Source organism: Heliangelus exortis, chromosome 3 (genome assembly GCF_036169615.1).
Source record: "Heliangelus exortis chromosome 3, bHelExo1.hap1, whole genome shotgun sequence".
NCBI lineage: Eukaryota > Metazoa > Chordata > Aves > Apodiformes > Trochilidae > Heliangelus > Heliangelus exortis.
The window spans coordinates 71,594,304-71,617,105 of NC_092424.1; the positions used below are offsets into that span (position 1 = coordinate 71,594,304).

General features: G+C 39.8%; 1 protein-coding gene across 1 annotated transcript in view; it reads left to right on the forward strand.

Moving 5' to 3' along the window:
* Positions 1-22,802, forward strand: part of PREP (prolyl endopeptidase) — an 84,073-nt gene continuing 61,271 nt past the window's right edge. Inside the window, exons 1-6 of the mRNA XM_071741246.1 lie at positions 1-256; positions 1,665-1,739; positions 10,166-10,299; positions 12,903-13,033; positions 15,761-15,970; positions 17,171-17,292. Coding sequence (XP_071597347.1) covers positions 71-256; positions 1,665-1,739; positions 10,166-10,299; positions 12,903-13,033; positions 15,761-15,970; positions 17,171-17,292 — 858 coding nt within the window. The 5' untranslated portion in view covers positions 1-70. The remainder of the gene's footprint in view (positions 257-1,664; positions 1,740-10,165; positions 10,300-12,902; positions 13,034-15,760; positions 15,971-17,170; positions 17,293-22,802) is intronic.

The window sequence follows — 22,802 nt, forward strand, 5'->3', positions numbered from 1 at the left end:
GCTGTGCCGCTCGGCCCTCCCCCGGCGGCCTCTCTTGGCTGGGGCGGGCGGCTGCCGGGGGGCGGGTCGTATGGCGGTACCGCTCCGCTTGGGCCGCGCTGCACGCCTGCTGTCGGCTTCTGTTTCGGCTCGAACCCCAGCGCCGCGGCCCCCTCAGCTCCTTGCTTCATTCTCCTCCTCTGCTTTCCGCCTCTCTCCGCAGCCGCCCGCCATGCAGGCCTTCCAGTACCCCGAAGTGTACCGCGACGAGAGCGCCGTGAGTACGGCACTCTCCGGGGCAGCCCGCCGGTGTGTGGCGGCTGCCGGGCCCGGCCGCGGGGGCAGCCCCTCTCGTTGCGGGGGCCGCCTCGGGGGGGGGGGGTGGGTGTGGGGGGTGAGTGGGTGGATTTTGGTGCTTTCGGGGCTTTTGTTCGGCTTCGGCCGTAACGAGTCCAGCGTGCTCTGTTTAAAGGGTCTGGGGGGTTTTAGTGCCCGTGGCTGCTGCCGGGGTTTGTTAAGCAGCACGGTCTGCGGCCGTCGGTGCCGGTGCCTGGGGGCACGTCCCGCCTGTGCGGGGCCAGCGGCGCGGCTACTGGGCCGGGGAGATCAGGATATTGGGCCGGGGAGAGCTGGTCTCATGGCCGTGCCGGGTCCGGAGTGCAAATCCCGGGGCTCTCGTACTGCTGGCGTGTTCCAGGGAAACCCAGGCCTCCGCCTGGGCTGGAGCAGCCTGCGGGGAAACCCGTGGTCTGGCTTCATATGATGGCACATCTGTGAGACAGTCCGTCTCCCTGTGTTCCAGCCTAAACTCGATAAACAAGGATTACCTTGTAAATTTGGCTAAAATGGGTTCAGTTTTCTTCTCCCTCCGTGTAAGACTGCTGTAGGCAGGAATTACTTACCGAACACCGCTTTTAAACCCAAATATTAGCCGACATGGGCCAACACTGGAAAAACCTAAGTATTTACTTTCCTAGTTAAGTGAAAACCTGAACTGTGCACAGCAGGTATTTAGGCAAATTTTGTGTGCTGGAGGAAGGAAGCAGATAAATTCGACCACGTGGTGAGTCTTTTGTGTTGTAGGTTGTTGTTTGGTTTGGGTTTTTTTTGATTATTATTGTTTATATATGTGCTTTTTATATATGTACCATTTTTAATATGTACTTATATATGTATATATTTGTACAAATGTATATATGTACAATAGCTGCATGCTTTTGTGAGCAGCAGTATTAGGGAGGTCTAGTTCCCTAGCCAGAAACTACATTTTTAATTTATCCGGTAATCATATTTTGTTATTTGGCTTAAACATCTGGATTTGGACGATGTTGGGAGTTTGGTTTTGTTTGTTTTGGGGCAGGGGGGAGGATTGGTTTGTATTGGTTGTTTTGTTTGGGTTTTTTTTAAATTATTTTACTAATCTGTCTTTTGGAAGAAATTTCTGTTCATATTCTGTGTTTCTCTGGTGGTTTGTGTTTTTTCTGAGGACAACTCTGCTGCCTTGGTGCCATCATCAAAGAATGGTAATATTAGCAACTCACCTGGGAGTAAGGTGCTGCTTTTCTTTATCACCGTATGCTTTGGAGAAATTCCAGATATCCTTAATCTTGATGGCTATCATTCCTTTATGAATAGAGTTTGCTTTTGTGCTGTTTTTTTAAAGTATTGTCTTTTTATAAATTCAGGTGTTGGATTACCATGGGTGTAAAATAAGCGACCCTTACTGCTGGCTTGAAGATCCTGACAGTGAACAGACAAAGGTAACCTTCCTTTATATGGGAAGGCTGTTTTGACATGGTTCTTTTTTATAGACTGTGCATGTGTACTCTGTTTTTGAAAGACCTGCCAATACTTCTTGAAAATTTACACAGTGAGTGTAGGTGTAGTTCACGTGACATCTTCTGGTGCCAAACAGCAAAACCATTGTTTTGTACCTTTTTGTTAATGGAGGAAAGATAGGGACACTTGGTATAACCTAGATCACAGAATTTGGAAAACAGAGGCCTTGTTTAGCTTGCACCCAGTTTTCTTAAACAATTTGACTGATTGAGGTAGTGGTGGTACAATGAGAAGATCAGTGATTTGAGAGCTCTCAATCCACTGTCCAAAGTACGTATAAAATTGCCATAATAAAATAATTAGGAAAGGGTAGAAAGAAAGACCTGTTGGCTTGCTTTCTTTGTACAGTGACAAAGTATGTGAATACTTTTTTTAGTTTTGCCCCTTGCTTTGTTTTGTTTTCCTCAGGTTAGCCTTTGTTAGTGGCTTTCATTACAGATTGCAAGTGTTGCAGTATTTTCTGCCTGCAGTCTGGTATAGCTAGACTGTTGCTGGAACTGGTCTTTCACTGAGGGAGAATCCTGAAAAATAATGTCAGCCACTTCCTCTGATATTCATGGCATAGGGAGCTGCAGTGGGGATTGTCAGAAAGTGGTAAGGGATTTCCCCTGTAATAGCTGAAAATTTTGTGGTAACTGTAGTTCCAGATCTAAAACACTATTGTCATAGAATCAAAGAAAGTTAGGGGTGGAAGGGACTTTGAAAAATCATCAAATCCAACCCCCCCCTTGCCAGAGCAGGGTCACCTACAGCAGGTCATGTAGGAACACATGCAGGTAGGTTTTGAATGTCTCCAGGGAAGGAGATTCTACAACCTCCCTGGGCAGCCTGTTCCAGCCTCTTCTGTCACTTTCACAGTGAAAAATTTCTTCCTAATATTTATATGGAACCACCTGTCCTCTAGTTTATAACAGTTGCCCCTTTTCCTATTGTTAGTGACCCCTAAGAAAAGCTTGAATCCATTGTCCTGGCACTCACCCCTTACATATTTATAAATATTAATGAGGTCACCCCTCAGTCTCCTCTTCTCCAAGCTGAAGAGACCCAGCTCCCTCAGTCTTTCCTCATAAGGGAGATGTTCCACTCCATCATCTTGATCCGTCTGAGCTGGACTCTTTCAAGCAGTTCCCTGTCCTTCTGGAACTGAGTGGCCCAGAATTGGACACAACATTCCAGATGTGGCCTCACCAGGGTGGAGAACCTCTCTTGACCTCCTAACCACCCCCCTTCTAATGCACCCCAGGCCTTCTTGGCCACAAGGGCACATTGTTGGCTCAGGATCATCCTTCCGTTCACCAGCACCCCCAGGACCCTTTCCACAATGCTGCTCTCCAGCAGCTCTGTCCCCAGCCTGCACTCGTGCCTGGGGTTGTTCTTTCCCAGATGCAGGGCTCTACACTTGCCCTTGTTGTAATTCACTAAATTTCTCCCTGCCCAACTTTCCTGCCCAGTTCTGTCTGGGTCCCTCTGAATTGCAACACAGCCTTCTGGCGTGTCAGCTACTCCTTCCAATTTTGCATTATCAGTAGACTTGCTGATAGTACACTCTATTGCCTCATCCAGGTCATCAATAAATATATTGAATGGTACTGGTCCCAGTACTGACCCTTGAGGGACTCCACTAGAAACAGACTTCCAACTAGACTCCACCTCTACAGAGACTACAGACTACAACTCTCTGGCTCCTGTCCTTCAGCCACCTCACGACCCGATCATCCAGGCCACACTTCTTCAGTTTAGCTCCAAGAATACTGTGGGAGATGGTGTCAAATGCCTTACTGAAATCAAGATAAACTACACCTACTGCTCTGCCATCGTCCATCCACCTGATATCCATCCACCTGTCAGTCTAGAATGTATACTTGTGTCAGAAAGATGATGGAGGGCATGATTTAAAAATACCCTCTAGGGTGATTTCCACTGATGAGATTCCTTCTAGGTTCTTTTATGTATGTGCTTACATAGTACAATTAGAGGATGGTCAAATAGAACTTACTGTAACTGTCAAGAGCAAGATTAGATATGTGCAGTTAGGATCCCATTCCTTACTTACAAATCTATCAGCATATATAAAGGCTTATGTGGATTAAAAATGCTCATTTGGGATTAGGTTTTAGTGAAAAACTGCCAGGGTTGTTAACATTGAAAATTAGTTTTTTGCTAAATTGGGAGTATTTGTGGATTTTTTTTTGTTTCTGGCATCCTTAAGAAGCGGTATACGTAAAATAATTTTGTGCCAAATTCAGAGGATTGTATGTGTGAGGAGGTGTGGTTATGTCTGTCCTCCAAGAGAGGATTTACAAATAAATACTGAAGTGGTTTTCAGGATCCTGTGGAAGAGCTGGGATTCAGAAAATGCCCAGACAGCTTTTTGTGTCCCCATGTTCGGTACTCTAGCCGCATACTGTGAACGGGTTGCGTGAGAACAGTTGGATGATTCTCTTTCTCCAGAGGTTGTAGTTGATAGGGAGGCAAAATAAATCAGAGATTACAATATGCTTGGAAAAATGCAGCAGCCCAGACACAAGATGCTGCATTGGTGGAATGAAAATACTGTTAAATTTTGCTTGTCTAGACTCTAAAAATGCACGCCTTGGCAGAATTTTGCAGTACAGAGGTTGTATGATGCAAATAGTGGAGAGAGTCCCTGTATGTAGAAGTATGTATGTCATCTTTTTTCCAAAGCTCCTGGACTTATTGAAAAAAGGGATGAAAGTTTTTTGCTGTTCTACCCATTTCATAGAAGAGGTCAGAAAAAAATAATCTTAAAGTGCTGGACTCCTTTCGTCTGCTTTATCCCTCATTACTTTTTGCTCTGTGGCAGAAGTTTCTGATGTGTGCTCTCTCTCTTACTAGCTTTTCTTAATAGTTTTATCTCTGAGTTTTTGAGATAGTTAGCAGGACTCCTGGGTGTATTCTGCACCTACCAGATGTGAAAATAACCAGATACCGATACTGAGGCAATTGAGTGACTCTGCAGGCTTCAGAGAAAGTTTGGAGCTTGCTTTTTAGACTTTTCAAGCCTTCAAGTCATCGAGCTTGAGACCTATGTTCTGGTTATTCTTGCTCACACTTTTTAAGCACTCCTTAATATCATTTATTTTTTGAAAAATGTAAAAATACCCTGTGTATACGCCCAACCATTTAATTTTCTACACGTTAAGTACAGAACTAGAAGAAGAATTCCTTGGACGTCCACAATCATCTGTAATGAAAGAGCCCGTGTTTGGTTCCTAATTACAGCCTGCTTGCATGATCTGAGTATGTGTAACAATGAAAATTCTGGTTTATTCCAAGAGTGAAACATGAATGTAATTGATTTATTTAGTTAGTTAGTTTTTCTCACAAAAAATTATTTGGTGTGTGCTGTCAAATAGGTAAGCTAGTATGTTGGAATCTACTTTTCTAGACTTGGCAGAAATAGTCATGTCAGCCATTGATGTGAATGAAATACACAGAAAATAAATGGGAAGGCCTCACTTTCTGTGTAGATGTGAGTCAGTGAAATGTGAAGTTTACTGTTTCTTGAAATATGGAGAAAGAAGCACAGGCAAGTGAGATTTGGCTTAACTCTGGAATTTTAATGGTAAATTCACCCTGTGTCCACTGTAGGGTTATCAAAACCAGGACTGAAAGAAGTTACCCACAACAGTTGCGAGTATAAAGAAGCATACTCATTTTTCCTGTGGCTAGTCCAAATGATCTTGTGGGCTGTTATAGTTAGCAGATTACAAACAAGTGAACATAAAAGGGCAGGGTTTTTCTTTTTATAGTTATATTAGGTTTTATTAGGTATGTTTGCAGTGAGAGTAGAGTGCAGATGGTACTGTACCTCATCCACCATAGTTTGTTGGCTTCCTTTAAGTTAAGTTAGGCAGTTCTGTGGTTTCTCTCTGCCCTTCCTCCTCTTTCTTGCACTGTCCTGAATGTCTCCATCCCTTCCTTGCATAGGTATAGTCATCACAAGGTGATGTTTTGGAGGGGAGCCTTTGGTGGATTAGTTTTCTCTTGGCATACATTCTTAAGCTAGATCACCCCAAGGCTATGTGATAGTTGGATCTAAGATGGTTCAAGAATGGGATCTTCCTTTTCTAGAAGTCCACAGCCTACTTTTAGTTAGGTGAAAATCAAATAGGTCTGGAAGCTCTACATCCAGGTCACCAAGTTGGTCTTGTTCCATATGCTATGTATATATCTGCTATAAAAAGGTTATCGAAACCTGCAGGTGACTAAGCAGGACTGTTTCCTCTCAGATGTGTGGTTCTGGAGCTTAGTAAACTGATCAGCAAGCCACATCCTCAATCTCCTGTGGAACATCTGTTCAAGAAATTCCTTCTTCCATGTTCATGGTCTACGTTCATGATCTGTATAATTTTTTTCTTCTCTAAATGTGCTTGGTTGGAGTAGTCATGCAAAGCTATAAGCAAACAAAACTCCCTTCTGCACACACATAAATAAGAGCTGAGCCCCTGATCAGACGAAGAAGTTCCTGCCTCACTTTGGAGAGAAGAAATGCAGAAGTTGAGTTCATGCTCTGTTACTGTTTGGCTGTTCAAGACCTTTAAAACAGACTGAGGAGGAAGCATCCCGAGCATAGTTAAAATGTGGTATGCTGGTAAAACACTTGAGGTCGTGACTCAGGCCACAGTTGCAAAACCATGCTTTTGCTGTTCCACTTTGTGGAAAATAAGCTCTTTTTTAGACTATAGCAAAGTCTTTTGCTACTGTGTGGGTGTCAGTCAAATACAGAACCTTAACTTAACAGTGAAGGCAGTAATGTGTAGCTTCTTTCAGACAAGAGGGATGGACAAGATCATGTGGCATACACAGCTGAGCTGAGATACTTTGAACAGGTGTATGTTTGGATTAAGACAACTCAGAACTACAGTTAAATGGATTTATAGTTATAATTGACCAGTGTTTCTGTCACATGTTTTGGTAAATTTCCAATTGCACTTTGAACTTCTATTTGCTAAATACTAAATAGTAGAGGCAAGGTACCTGAAATCTGCTTAGTTTTATTTTGTAGTGCTTAAAGGTATATGACCTCTTGCTGGAGTTTCACTACTATTTACTGAGGAAGATATATATGAAGATGTTGGGCAAGCTGTTGGACTATTAAGCAAACTGTAAATATTTTACAGGCTAATAAGAATTACTGGTAATATTAGAACAATTTCTATCCTAAGACTTCTCCTTGGAAAGTATGCTGTGAGTGCAAAGTCTTATCTTGAGAGAATAGTTTACTGGCAGGTAGAAAGCTGTTAGTTTGTAACAAATCATGGTTAAATAATTTTGTGGTATGTGGTATTTAGATAAAATTCAGTTGCACTTTTTTTAAAGAAATATCAATTAGGTTGTTCAACTATTGGCCAAATCCTTCAGCCACAAGTAAAACATCCCTACTGTTAGTACAATACTTAAGAAATTATTTTGCTTTTCAAATTACCCTATTTTCTAAGATACCCATAAGCATAAGTCTTACATGGTTCCTTATTATGTCCTGTTCAGAAATTCTGTCCTGGTTTAAAGACTTACAATAGATTGTCACATACCGATTTCTACAGTAAAATGATAATCTTTCAGTCAGCTCATGAAGGTGTACAGTTACTGCTAGCCCTATAGCCTGGGAGACCTGTTTAGCTCAGAATAGTAGATGGAGTCATTTATTGTGGGAGTTTCTGCTGACAGCATCTGTTTCTGTACTTTACCTAGAGAAGTATTTCAATTAAGGATTGAGATTTGAATGCGAGTGCAGCTTCATGCTCAAACATGTAAGAACAGAGCGCTTCCAAAACTGGACTGGGTTCTCCTCAGTGAAACTTTCAAAAACCTGTAAATCTCCTGTTTAAAATAGCAATAGCATTCCCTTTTACAAATAGTCTTGGAAATCATGGTGCATATTAAGTGGAAGTGTGAAATAAATAAAAAAATAAAAGCAAAAATTATTAAAAAATAATAAAATAAGCCAAATAATAAAAGCAAATTACTTGCGATGAATTTGTGAATGCAGTAGTTAGTACATACACATGCTCTTGTGCAGCAAATGCTCATAAAGAAAAATCTGTATCCTCTTTGAATACCTGTAATGAAAGAAGATGTGGTAAAATGTTAAAAGTTAAAAGTGAGCAACACCCAGTTCCAAGTGTACCTTGCAGGCAGTGTTACCATTTTAGTCATATGATGGGTAGACAAATGTCCACAAAATGCAACTGGAAGAGCTTTTTCCCATCCAGTACAATGGATGGCCCTACACGTGTTTTTATAAGACATTTTTCTGAAAATGTCATGGCACTTTGAGTAGTTAACTTTATTTGTGTAGGATGAGTTGTCTAGAATTTTTGTGTATGTGGTCTTTGAAATTGATGTGTTTCCACTTAGAGAAAACAAACTCAGGTACACATGAGTTCTTGGGTAGATTTGGTTAAGTTCTTTCATGATTTGATGGTGGAGGAACAGTTAAAGCAGTGCAGGGTGGCAGCTGCATGCTGTATTGGCTTACCACTGGGATGTGCTGTGGTGCTGTGCTGTGTGTTCAAGCTCTCTGTGCCAGTCTGATCCTCAAAGGTAGAACAGAAGCAAAAAGCTGACCTTCCCTTTGCATCCACCTCTTTCCTCCTTCAGGCATCATTTCCTGACTCAGTCCTCACTGATATGTAATTTTGAGGAAAGGTCCAGAAGTCATCACTGTTAGCCTTCTGCTTTCTGTTCCTTTTTGGTGTAGTGCTTGCTTTCTTGTGTCATCCCCAAGTGGTCACTTGTGTGTAACAAGACCACATATTTTTAAACTAGCATGTTTCAGCACTCAGCCAAGTGCTCTTAAGGCATTACTAATTCTGCACTCGCATGTTTAAAGCTTATCAGTTTCTGTATGCTTTGCTAGACGCGAACAAACACCTCTCAAGTGGAAACTGACCGTAATAAATGCACTTTCTCCTTCACCTTTTGGCCTGACAAGTTGCTGATAACACAGCTTGGCGTGTAATGAAGCTTTTGGCTATGCACAGCTGTGCCAGCAAGGCAAATGGGAGGGAGTGTGTGTCTCTGCTTGCACCACATGCTCTCTAGTTACCGTGCAAAATGTCTGTAAAATGCTACTGAAAGAGTTTCATGTTTTATTCTTTCCTCTTTTTCACCTGAAGTGAGTAAACTGTGAGCAATTAGTAAATTTGTGCTGGGTACTCTGTAGTCTTTTTACTGTGTGCTGGCTTTTCTGAAGAAGTGTGAAATACAAGTTGGGGAATATGAATTGTAGCCCTGCTGTTCCTGCAGGCCATGACCTGCAGTGAGATGCAACTCGGATATTATCATGCATGGATCTGCTTGCTGTGGGGCAGATTAAGGACAGGTAGAAACAATACCCCCTTTCAAAGCAAATGGGAAAGAGACCTGTGTAAGCAGGAGATAAGTGAACAGGGTTTCAGGCTGAGGTCCAAGAAAGGTGCAGCAGCCATCATTACAGTGTCTGGCTGTGAATTGCAGCTACACTCACAGTGTCTTGTCCTTCCTGCTCCATGGTAGAGACAGAAGAGCCTCCATGTCTGCTTCTCAGCACCTGTGATCTATCTAAAGTTGCTGAAGTATTAATTTTATATTAATGTACTGTGCTATAAGAAGGGATGGTGAAAGACCAACACAGCACCAATTTATTTCATGCATATCATGGGAGTGGAAGCCTCTAATAAACAGCTGGACTGGTAATGATTTTTGGCCACTGTCCTCAAATGTTGTTACTGGGAGGTGGAGAGCTTTAAAGAAATCAGGCTCCTCAGAGTTCTCTTCTCTGAAATTATTTATAACTAAGAACCACTTTGTGGACAGTATTTTGACCTTTCCAAGATGTGTAATCCTGTGTTTTATGTTAAAAGGAAGAACAGATGGTGCATGTGACATTTTTTTATCTTCTAACTCTCAACCTTCTTAAATGATAGTGTTGTGTCTGGTCAAAAGGAACTCAGTTCTTTATCCATTTCCTAGTTTATTTGTCATAAAGTATTGGAGTATTGCATACTTGTAGGCAGATATAAGGAGGAGATTTTAAAAGTATGAAGTTTGTGTTGTTTTGTTTTTGTTTTCTAAAGGGAATGACAGGAATCTGACTTGTCTTTGGCCAAACCACTGGTTACCCCAGTGCCTGTCCTAGACAGGTGTTACTCAGAATATGAGTCTTACTGCTGTAATGCAAGTAAATATGTAAGACTCTCCAGGTGTGGTATTACACAATCTATATGGGGGAAAGATGCCTGTGATGCATTGCTTCTGCAGAAGATAGTGTTTCCTGTAGGAAATATACATTTCTGCTTTAGTTCATGTCTTTTTTTTGGGGGGGGTTGTTTTTTTGTTTCAGGCATTTGTGGAGGCTCAGAACAAGCTTACAGTGCCCTTTCTCGAGCAGTGCCCTGTCAGAGGACTGTTCAAAGAACGAATGACTGAACTCTACGATTATCCTAAGTACAGTTGCCACTTCAAGAAAGGAAAAAGGTATGTGAGGACTGTCTTTGTAGGTGGTGATGAATGGTGGAGCAAGTCAAAAGCAACTGCTACTTAGGAAAGCAAATTATAAGTGCTATTTATTCCTTTATAGTTGGGAAGTAGGAAAAGCAAGCCTATGTTAGTAAGTACAGTTGCATAATGCAGAGCACAAGATGCTTGACTGTCTCCAGTCTCCAGTCACATTATCTTCTTGATCTTTGCAGTCTTTCCCTTTTATAGGAAGAATTATGATTTTATGAAAACTCAAGACAACTTTTGTAGAGTAACTGTTGTAAAAGTGAAACTTTGAGGGCTTCCTTTCAGGGATGGTCACTCTTGGTATAGTTAAAGACACCTTATCCTGAAAATAGCACAAACCTGCCATTGCATGTTGTTCTAAGTATTTACTAAAATACTGCTCTTATGTTGATTATACTTGGAGCACCTGGCAGGATTTTTGTTACTCAGAGCCAGTGAAAAGCAGTGGGAATTCACTTGTGCAAAATGGCTCCTAAATCTACAGGGGATTGGGGAAAAAAAATCAAATGGAGGACTTAAAGCAAGTGATGCAAAAATATCTGACTTACAAGGAAAAAAGAAATGCTGTTATATTCCAGTACTTAACCTACTAGTACCCCTGTTTCATTTCTGTGACTAGGTAAAAAAATGCTGCTCCTTTGGCTTACCCAAGGTTTGGAGGCTGTAGCTGCTATTTAATTTTATGTGACCTCTTTCAGACACACCAGCAGTCTCCTAAAGAAAGGGTGTAAAGGGATGAAACTGCTTGTTAACTTGGTAACATTTGAAGATTGTTTTAACAGTTGAAAAAGAGGCAGTGTAAACAACCAGCTGTTCTTTATCATGGGAAACACAAATAGTCCTTTTCAGTATTTTCAGTTTCTGTTGTGCTCGTTGAGTGAGCACCCAGATATGGCAGGTATGTTTTCACTGCCATCTACAGGAAAGAGCAGAAGAGTTCTCATTGCCTTAAGATTTCTTCACGAATATTGAGTGGGATCTGCTAATATTTAGCTGTCTTGTGCTGTGAGAAAGGTGTGGATACTTTTTACTTAGTCCCCTAGATTTTTCTAAAAGTGTATTTTGGGAAGTGAACCCGAGATGATGCTGATTTATGTTATTACATGTATGGCACAGCACATCGATGTGTACAGGTGTGAGTTTTAAATCCAGAAACAGTGAAGCTGTTTGGAACAGTGTTGCATCTGGAGAAGTAATCCTTCCTGAGCAAGTCAGGCAAAGCTTATTAGTTTGTAGGTGATGATCATGCAGATGTAGCTCTGCTGAATCTGGAGCAGGCCTGCTCTGGATTGTGTGACCCATTCTCCCTGTGCAGTGCAAACATGGCTGGATGTGGTTATCTTCACTGCTGATGGCTTGTAGATGGCTTGATGTTGTAGAAGTACTCACAGCAGTGATGAGTATAGTCTCCTCTGCAGATTAAAAGTATTAATTTGATGCAGCTGACTGTCCTCCAGGAAGAACATCTATTCCAGGAGCTAAGTCTACTTTAACTTATAACACTTCTTAGATTTTAATAGATGTCTTTGAAGTTTTCTGAGTGTTACTGGTTTTTTTGGCACATGCTGAACTTAAGTCACAGGGGTTTAAAAGTCATACAGAAACCCCATACATTATGATGCTTGAGATCAAGAGGGCTCTACAAGTTGAGTAATACTTAGTAAAAGGCAGGGGGAGGAACTACTCTGGTTGAGTATTTGAACAATTATTTAACTTTCCATGATACTTCGAAATTCTTAACATAATTCAGTCTTCTGTGGAAGAATAGCTGCTAAAGAATACTGTCTGAAGAGCTGTGGAATCTGCAGAAAGGAAGAATGCCCAAGGGAGCTGCTGTGTCTGTCACTTTGACCTTTGCTTCTTTTATACCCAGCATTGCAGAAGAGAAATTGGCTAGGAAATACATGGTCAAATGGAAATTTATTTATCTTTTTCTCTATTCCTTTGAATCTTTTGATACTGTCAGTCACTACACATTATTGTTAATATGTAAATGTATCTCTGGTTCAGATTGTTCGCCAGGCCATTGCAAATGTAGTTTCCTCTTCTGGGTTTACCAGATTCCTGTACTTGTATCCAAGTACTCAGCAGTCTTAGGGAATATGTGAACTAATGTTTAGGTTTGAACATTACCCCATAAATTCACATTTCCCCGGGTGAAGCACCTGCTTTATTCATGGGCCATGGGTCTGTATAGTAGAGTTTATAGTGTACTTAGCTTTGTTTGAAATGCATGTGGCAAATAGAGCTTTCACTTCAAAAAATGGTTTTGCTGCATCTATTCTATACAATCTGTATCACACTGAGATGAGATTTCCTCTCATTTTTAGAGATCTAGGAATTGATGTTTCAGCTTCCTCTGTATTAGGGGGACAGAGAAAGGCACCTACAGAGGATGGTTAAATCCCTTGCTTCCACAGAGGAATCCATGATTCCTAGTCTGCTGTGAAGCTTGTGTTTCCCTTACATGTATTTTTTTGTATTTCATTGCAATCTCGTTTAAATTTTTCTTACTTGCCTAACTGAAAAATCTGATTTCTTCCTACTCATTTTTCCATCTCATTTTCTTCTAGGTATTTTCATTTCTACAATACAGGACTGCAGAACCAGCGAGTTTTATATGTACAAGATTCCTTGGATGCTGAACCCAAAGTTTTTCTTGATCCAAATAAGCTTTCTGATGATGGCACTGTGGCTTTACGAGGTTTGTGAGACAGCAGTTCCTGCTGAATAAGTCTGGGTCTTCAGCAGAAGTTGGAAATGGTTTCCAGATCTTCACCTCTAAAAGTATTGCTAGAGTGGCTTGTTTTAATCACAGTAGTTTTATAGTTATTTGTGGATTTGTCTAGTGTTTCAGACCACTTCTAAATTTACATTGTATTCACAATTAACTTGGTTCAATTTCTCAGTGCCATTTTTGCAACTTTGTAACAGGTTTCCACTGTTACAGATCTTAAGGCTGTCCGAGGCAAGGAATTTATCTCCACTGATTCTCTTAAAATTGTATGTTGTGTATTTTACACAAGCCAGCAAGTTAGACACTGTGATGGAATACAGAATTAACTTTTATGGCAATCACAAAATTACTTGTGTTCACTAGGGTTTTAACTTGTGTTAGCTGTCCATTTTTCCACTCCCCGTTGATTTATTGTACAAGCAAGATTCTTGGACCTAGAAGTCCTTAGTCTGTTCAAGGCCATTTGATGAAAAGAGAAGACAGAATTGGTAAAATCTTCATTAAGTATGGCCCAGTTGAAAAGAATCAACATGGCTTTTTTTAGTGAGAAGTCTTATCTTAAACGATGGATATAAGAAGTCATGTTCTTGCTATCTCTGTAATTTAAAAAAGCTAATGACAAAGTCTTTTTACAGATGTACTTAAAGAAACAACAATGATGGAACAAGAGAAACTCCTGGTGTTGATAAATAATTGATTCAAAGGCAGGGGCAGGAGTAACTGATCATTTGGCAAAGTGGAAATCACCAGTAGAGTTGTGTCAGGGTCTATTGTAGGACTTGCACTGTTCCTGTATGTTCCTGTATATACATTAGAAAAGGAGTGTACTGTGACTTAGCAGAGTTTGGTGATGATACAAAATTCCAGGTAAAAGCTGAAGGATGATTGAAGAGCTACAGGAAGACCTTAACAGTACTCAGTAGGCAGTAAGTTAACAGGTAGAAGTCTGTGTAGATAAGTAATGCACAAGGGACAAGCCAAGCTAACCTCATTTGTAAAGGAATGGATGAAAGGGACTCTGAACTGACAATGATCACTTGGGAAGAATTTTTAGGCTGTAATAGTTTCATGAAAATGTCAATCTGGCTTTTGATAGCAGCCAAACAAGCCCTTCAAATATCGTAAGGTATTAAGAACAGAATAGAGAATGGAAGAGAAACTGTCATGTTAGCAATCCAGGAGTTTATACAGTAGCATCAAAAACTACATGTAGTTCCAGTCCCTCAGCTTAAAAGGGGCTCTGAAATATAGTTCAGAGGAAGGTGGTAGGAACAATCAAGAGCATGGACCAAAGGTCAGAAATAGAGGAGTGTGGCCAGATAAACCAGCTTGGAAAATGGACAATTTAGCAGGGGTATAATAGGTCTACAGAAGGATTTGTAGCATACGGTAGCATGGAGAGAGTGAGTAGGGGTTGGTTAGTCATAATTTTTTCTATTACAAAAATGAGGGGATGTGAATGAAGGGGAAAAATGAAGGCAGTGAGAGTTGACTCAATGATTCATGCCACAAGAATTAGATTTGTGGAAAACCTTACCAATCAATTTTAGTGGTGCAAAAAACTTATTGTGAGTTTAAAGGCAAGCTGGATAAGGTCAAGGAGGAGGGAAGCACCGAGGATTATTAACCAACTACTTTGTGGAAAAGAAATCTAAAAAATTTCAGAGGTTATAAGAATTTGAGGGAGATATTACTTGTGCTTGCATTGTTCTTGCTCTTGTAGGAATCTCCCTGCCACTGCTCTTGAGGAGTGGAATCTTGTTCTGAATCAGAATGGCCACTCTTAGTTCTTATGGGAGTGAATATGTTAGGGTGAAACAGTGTTGTCTTTAACCTATGATTTCAAGGAAATACAACATTTTGTCTGGGTGATTTTTTGTTTTGTTTTGTTTTTCAGTTGCTACTTTCATGCATGTATAGGCCTATGATAACTTGGTCTCTTCACTTGAGTTGATTTGCTAAGAATGAATTAAATCCTTACCAACCATGACAGAAGCTCCTCTATTTATTTCAGAATCATGTTTTTCTCACAGTTTGGATAGAGCAACATATATAGCAGAGGTCTTAGCTGGGACTGCTGGTGATCAATTCATTTGCATGCTAGTGGCAAATTTTTCCAGTTATTTCAGTTTCAGGGGATTTGGACAGTCTGTTTTTCAGTGATTCCACTGTTGATGTGGTATTTATTTCAGGTTGCATTGCTTGCATCTCAGTTTCTGTTGAATTCTTTGGTACTGTTTCTATTTAGAATACACCACTTTTAAGTTCTCTACCTGTGTATGTTTTCAGTCTCTACCTTTTCTGCCCAAACTCAGAGAAGCAGAAAATTCATCGCTCAAATCATAATTTAACTGTTGAACAGAACTGATGTTACTGAACATACTTGGTGAGCATGCATGCTTAAACTCAGATCTGTGAACTACTGGAGAAGTTCACAGAGACTGGAAAAGTTTTGTGAATCCCAAGTGATAACAAATGGAGCTGTTTGCATTCTCTTATAGGAAATAAAACATCTTCTCTCAGTGTTCTGTGAATGGAATTCTTTTAGCTAATTTCTCAATATCACCTCTCTTTGATTTTGCTGTCATGAAACAAATAATACAAAGCTGTGTAGCAAAATAATGAACCCTTTCAAAAAAATACTGACTCCTTGTGCCAATTCTTAATTTATCTTTTTTGGTTCCAATATCCTAGGTTATGCATTCAGTGAAGATGGTGAATACTTTGCATATGGCCTGAGTTCTAGTGGCTCTGATTGGGTTACAATCAAGTTTATGAAAGTAGAAGGTCCTGAGGATCTTCCAGATACACTGGAGAGAGTTAAATTCAGTTGCATGGCATGGACCCACGATGGAAAAGGAATGTTCTATAACTGCTATCCAAAACAAGATGGGAAAAGTGATGGTAAGTGTGGCTGCACTAAACGGATGCTATGTGGAAGCAAAGTAACCTTTTCAGTAAATTGATGCAGCAAGTAATTAGCTCTAGTACTTTATACTGAAATAATTAGTTATACCAGATTATACAGTTAGATAACAGATTATATTTTGCATGACCAAAGTCTGTACTCAGTTATTGTGAGTATCATCTTTTCCTGCCTGTCCCTGTATTTCTCTTAAAAGACTGCTACTCCTTTTCATTTTCTGTGCACTGATGTACTTAGCTCTCATACAGTGTGATGCTGGCTGAAATGTGATGTCTGGTGACAGCTTACCTGGATCTCTTCCCCTTAAGCATTTGTGTGGGCACAGTGAACTGGCTTGGGAAATTGATCTGATGGATAGCAATCTGGGGCATAAAGTTTTTGGTTTGCAACCAGATGAACTCATCTGTGGTTCATAGCACAGCAACACAAAATGTTTATGCTAAAAAAAACTCAAGGAGCAGCACACAAAGTGGAATAAGTTGCTGGGGAGCATGAGTAGGGAAAGCATTTAGCAGCTTTTGTAATAAGACTGTGCAACTAAAAAGTTTCTTCTGGGGTTGTGCTCTTTGTTGAAGTTGGAGAGATCCTAAGTTTTGCCTCGCTGGTTTTGAGCCCATCATTTTGCCATACTTGAAAGTTAGATATACACCTTTTGCTTTTTAATCATGTTTGTATTTCAGAAGCTGAAGTGTTTGGAAATATTGCAAGCCCAAAACAAAAAACAAAAATAAAATAAAGTAGCAACTCACATAGTGTTTTAAAATACTTTTATCTTCAGCAAATAGAAATATGAAAGTTTCTAGGAATGTTAATTAGCAATAAATCTCCCCTGAGCTGCTCCCCTCAGGAGCAAAAACATTATTAGAGGTTGGTAGGGATTGTTGTTTTTCTTTGCTTGCTTAGTATTTTTAGAAGGCAAAGCTTGAAATTATAAACCTTCAAATTTCAAGAACATATTATTAGCAAAGGAAAGGGTAACTGTGTGGTTTCCAGTGTAGTTTCAAGTTCTGTATGAGTGGGATGTGTTTGGAGGGAAATGGCTGTAGACTTGAACCATTCCTAGTTCTCTCTGCTGAATAACTTATATGCAGAGGGATATAGAGGATTCTAAGGGTTTTATTTGGTTGTTGTTGGATTTCTTTGAGAACTAATTGTTGTAAATATCTGGGTTTCACTAGGCACTGAGACATCCACTAATCTACACCAAAAGCTTCATTATCATGTATTAGGAACCAGCCAATCAGAAGATATCCTATGTGCTGAATTTCCTGATGAACCAAAATGGATGGGTGGAGCTGAGGTATGTTAAAGACCCTGTGGCATGTCATCCTTAGGTTTAGTTTTTCATATTCTAGCAACTGATCATAAGTATAAAGTTGGAAAGCATTTCGTTAGAAGACTGCTTCTTATTAGTGTTCCAGGGTTAACCATTGCACTAAGAATAATTGATGAATCAGTGAACTAATCACTGATTAAGAACTGCTGAAAATAAGACTGTCTAGTTTGCTTTAAATCAGTCCTTGAGCCTGCAACAAAACAATTGCATACTCTTTTTTCCTCATTGAGGACATTCTGACCTTTCCTGGACAGAAAAGAATAATTTGATGGACAATGTGTTTTCTTCTTAGTGATGAACCCCAGCCTTCACTTCCTTTGCAGAAAGTTTATTCCAGTAATCAGCATGTCTGTATATTCTCTGCTATGTGTTTTGTTGTTGTTGTTTGCATTTTGTGTGTGTCATGTCTTTTTTGAAAATGAAATGTCTACTCGCTTGAAAAATGGAGGCATATGGGTTAAAATCTGTTAATATTGTGTGCACAGCTGGAGACTTTTGAGTTTCCCCACAACAAGTTTTATCAGCACAAATATAGTGTGGACTGTGTTATTAGGGATGGAGCAAGCCACTGCTGGAATTGATTTCTTCGGTGTATTTTATTGAACTGCTATGTTATACAAGGTCCCAGTGATCCAAAATGACAGGCAACTGTGCTCTCCTCTTCCTTACATGAGTGATTGAAGATATCCTACATTTTGTAATCAATATGTATTCCATTCTTAATATTAGATTTAACAATGCTTGGTTGAGTGCACTGTTCTAAGTGCTAGTGGAATATAGTAGTGGTCATTCTATTTATCAGGGAACTGTTGTTTTTCCAGTATAAACCTATTGCATTTCTTTATATACCCTTAGCTACTGAATTTAATCAGTACATTTTGTTTCTATTGAGGGACCTTTAGGTCTGATGCCTTTGAAAAAAAACAATTTGTTTTTAACCCACTTTGGAGTATTCAGTTCCCAGAACTACTTTCAGAGTACCTCATATTAAAAACCATCAGCCTGTGTCAACATTCAACATGAAAATATTGGGAGGTTCTTTTCTGTGGGAAGCCAGGAAAGAAAAGTTCTTTCAAAGGATTTGAACAGTGGGATTTAAAATGAGACAGTGAGTGAGAATGTGAAGAGCTCCCCAGAAAAGACAAATGAGACTTTGTAGGTTCTGTGAATAAACATAACACTTTTTACAGATCTCATCTATTCATGAAACACACCTTCAGCTGACCTGAATAGCAGTGCAAACATGGAAACATGGCTTTGTAATTTGTTTACTTTCCAAAAGCTGGACTGTTCTGTTGAGTTTAATTGTCAGTAAAATGGAACTTGGAAATCTTACTCCTTGTTTTTCCTTAGTTCCGTAAACAAATGGGCTTTCTGCTGGTGACAGATGTCTTGCAGTGATGTATCCACTGATTCATGAGTGATGCATATGATATTGTTATTGCTTTGCAGTATTGTGAGGTGAACTGCACATGTTGTGAAGGCGAGTTCATTTTCTGTGAGGGAGGTCTGTTTCATCCTGATTCATTAACCTGTACAGCTCTTTAGGGTAGTGGAAGTTTGCAGTCTCATAATGTATTAAATCCCATGGAAACTGTGTCTTGTATATTAAGGTACACTTTGTTTTACAGGTAATAAAACCTCCTTTTAGATAATAGCACACTTAACAGAGCCTGCTCTTATCTAAGTTGAAGAAGCAGGGCTGGAGAATTTCAATATCAGAAATTCAGAATTGAGTATGAAGAGGACCATGGAAGAGAATTTGTAGTACAATGCTTGTAGTGAGTAGCAGAATTTGCCTGGCCAGTGTGCAGAGAAGCACCCATCCTTCACATTCTTTCTCATCTATTGTGAAAAAATAGCTTGAGGCAGCCTTAAATGTAAATATGGCAAATTTTTTTCTGATAGCAAATGTCTCAGGTAATTGTTGTGATTAATGATAATATATAGCCATTATATTAAATGACCAAAAGGTCCTTAGGTAGGACTAAGGTTACTACTTTGTGTGTAATTCTGGATGTAGAATAGGAGAATAACATAATGTTGTGCACCTACCAGTTCTGAAGCCCCTGGAACTTAAACAGCTTCTTAACTATTGAGAAAGTGGGGAGGGCAGTGAACAGAGAAACACTGCTCACTACTGTGAGTTCTTGTTTCATAAATTTATATGGCTCCTTCTGTTTACTTGATATCTAGGAGGCTTAAACTTCTAGAGATGTTGGTCCTTTGGAGGAATAGTAAAGCTTGATAAATAGGAATGAGCTTATCTAAGTGAAAGTACTTTAAAACAGCTGATATTCTGGGGTTGCACTGTGAGTTCCAGCTGTAAAATGTAGCTCTGTCATTCAGATACTAATGAAAAATTATTTTTAATGGTCAGGAAAAGCATAATCTGTAATTAACAAGAACCAAAAAACAATGAAATTGCAGAATGCAGTTTCAACCTTGTGCAATAGGTCAAATATTTTCAGGACATCAGACAAGTTTTCTGTTGTGTTATTTTGGTTTGGTTTGTTTTTTTAATATGTGTTTGGGAAAGTGGGAGACCACAAACTAATGGGGGAAAAAATTAAAATATCTTTAGTAAAAACCAAATTATGTGGCTTATTGGCTCTGTTCTGAATATTCTTATTTGGTGCTGCTATAGATTTCAAATATGGCTTTACACAGCTGAACATTTTATGAAAGCCTGCTTTCATGCATTCCTGTCAGATTAATTAAAAATATATATTTTATTTTACAGGGCCTTGCTGGGCCAGGTAGATAGAGACATTTGGTTTCTCATGTGTTTTACACAAGCTCCGGTGAATACAGTTGGATTATGGTGTGGGTGGTCTGGTCTCAAGTACCAAACCTTTCTCTACAGTGGGGACAGAGCTTGGACAACTGCTGTTCTCAGGTTTACAGTGGAAATTACAGGTCTTGCAATTACTGGGTCAAGGGAAAGAAATACCTTTGCTTTCAAGTTAAAAGCGCCTGACAAAAGATATCCTTTGGAGACTGCAAAAGTAGTAATGTTGCCATGATGCTTCAAAAAAATAATCTCAGGTGCACTGTAGGGGGAGTTGATGTGGTGTGTATTTTCAAAGCAGAGAAGAAACTAGGTCACTGATTAGGAAAAAAGAGGATTGTGTACAAGTTTTTCAGCTTAATACATTTACAAGACAACATGCAAGAAAATAGCTTTGGAATGTTTTTTTCCTCATTATGCATTCAACACCAGCCCCAGGTGAGCAAAATCTGTGGTGCAGAAAATGGTGTTGGCATAGAGATATAGAAGCCTTTCCAACTCCTCACTGGAATTGATGGCTTATGAAGAAAAAAAAAATCTCTCTGTTGTAAGTTTTGAAAAAGAGGCTATTGAATCTTTTCATGAGTCTGGGAAGAGTATATGTATTACTGGTACAGATTTTAGGATAGTGGGGGAGTTGGGAAGATGAGAGACAGAGTTGATTTGAGTAACATCCCAGTAGAGGGCAGTCTGGTACGAAGTTTTTTTAGACATTGTCAATGTCATAGCTGCTCTCCGAAAAGAGGAGCTTCCCATGCGTCTGTGTTTGAGTGGCATGTTCTTGCTTCCTTTGCAGCCTCACAGAGCATATCTCACTTTCACAGCCAGACTGTTATTCTCAAAGTTAAACAATAAATTATATAAGAGGCTTTCACAGTTGGTAGTGTTAAAAATCCCTACGGTACTGGCAGGAAAGCAAACAGATGAGAAAGGAGGGGGAGAGAGGAACTCTCCCATCCTAATTCTGCCAGTAGTAGAACAAGTACAATTTTTCATGTTGCTGTCTAAAAAACACTGTTCACAGTCCCTGCACTGACAGTTTTTAATTTTAAATTTTTGAAATAAGTTTAGAGCTGTCAGTTAACATCAGTGGTTTTCAACCAGGGAGTTGATCTTTCAAATGAAATTCAGAGCACAGGGGAGTAAGCTGTGCCAGATGTGTGCTGGCTATGCTGGTTTTACTGCAGGAAGGTGAAAGTGCAGCATCCACAGGAGCAGAATGAGCAGCATGAAGGGGAAGAGGTAAAAACATTGTCAGTTTGCTCAGCTGAGACTTGCTGCTGGATTAAACAGGGCTGTGGAAATGTTTCTAAATCCTTAAGCTATCTGGCTGAATCTGGAATAGAAGCTGACTATGAATATCTTCTATAGCTCTGGCAATAAGTCTGGAGAATTTTACTATGAAGAAACAAGCAGGCAATCCTTCTGACTGCACATAGGGATATGGTAGATGGTAATTGCTTGTGTAGCCAGGTGCCTGATGCCTGGGTGCTTTTGTTGCATTCAAAACAAGCTGAAAGCCACAGGAAAAATTATGTGTGATGTTTGTCTGTCACCTCAGAAGGATCCTGATTTTGCTCTGCTAGATTTATGAAAGATAATGCATGTAACTATGGATGTACAGATTGCTGTGTTTCTCTTCTGAACAAGACTGTCTTGTGTCCTGTTGCAATTGAAACAGTCATAGGCATAATAAACTAGTCTCAAAATTCCAGTTTTCTGGCTTTGGTAGGTATCCTTCAACTGCAGTCTTAGCAGCAACTCAGAAGGAGACGGTCAGAGTAGAAATTTTCTTTATATTAGCACTGTGCTGCCTGAAATCCAAAAATAAAGCCCTCCCTGGAATAAGGAAAATTAATTAATGCCCAAAGCAATTTTTCTAACCTGGGAAATGGAAACAGCAGCATGTTGTTTACATAAAACCAGTCCATGTCCTGCATAGAATATATCCAGCCCGCTCCTCAGAATGTACTAAGTGGTTTCTGTTCGACCTGTACCTGAAATTATGCATTCTTGTGATTACCCATCATTAGGCCTTCTGAAATCTAGTTGATTAAACCAGAAATAGAAAACAAAACCTAGTGTTGGCAGCCTTAGAGTACCAGCTTCAGGGTACCGGGTACAATCCAGGGCCCTTGGATTGTTCAGACAATCCCAAGAGGTCACTTAGTCAAAGGGAGTGCTTGTACCAATCCTCATCTTCTCAGAATATTGCTAGAACATAAAATGTGACATGAGTGATACACAAGCTTCAGTGACTTTCTGGCACCACTGCAAAGGTAATTAATATCAGAACATAGCTTTGTATTTTTCATTAAAAAAAACCTGAACAAATTTCACACCCTAAAACAGCAACCCTTCATGATCATTTTATCTAATGAAAACACTGTTTTCTAGTCTACGAAAGGAAGCAGCTTTGCTTTTTCGTGTAGTGCATTAAAAAAAGTGGAATTTGCAAGGCTGAGAGATTACAGTGGGGGTTCTTACTTTGTCATCATGCAAGCAGAACTTTGTGGCATGGGAGCCTGTGCACATCTGTGATGTTAGAACATTTGAGCTGCTTACAGACAGTAAAATTATTCTCATTTTTTACCGAGCAAATATTTCAGTAAGTTCTATGCAAGTAGTTACTTTTTTTCTCTGTAGAAGGTATGTAGTTTGTGCTGTGTTCAGAATTTTACCT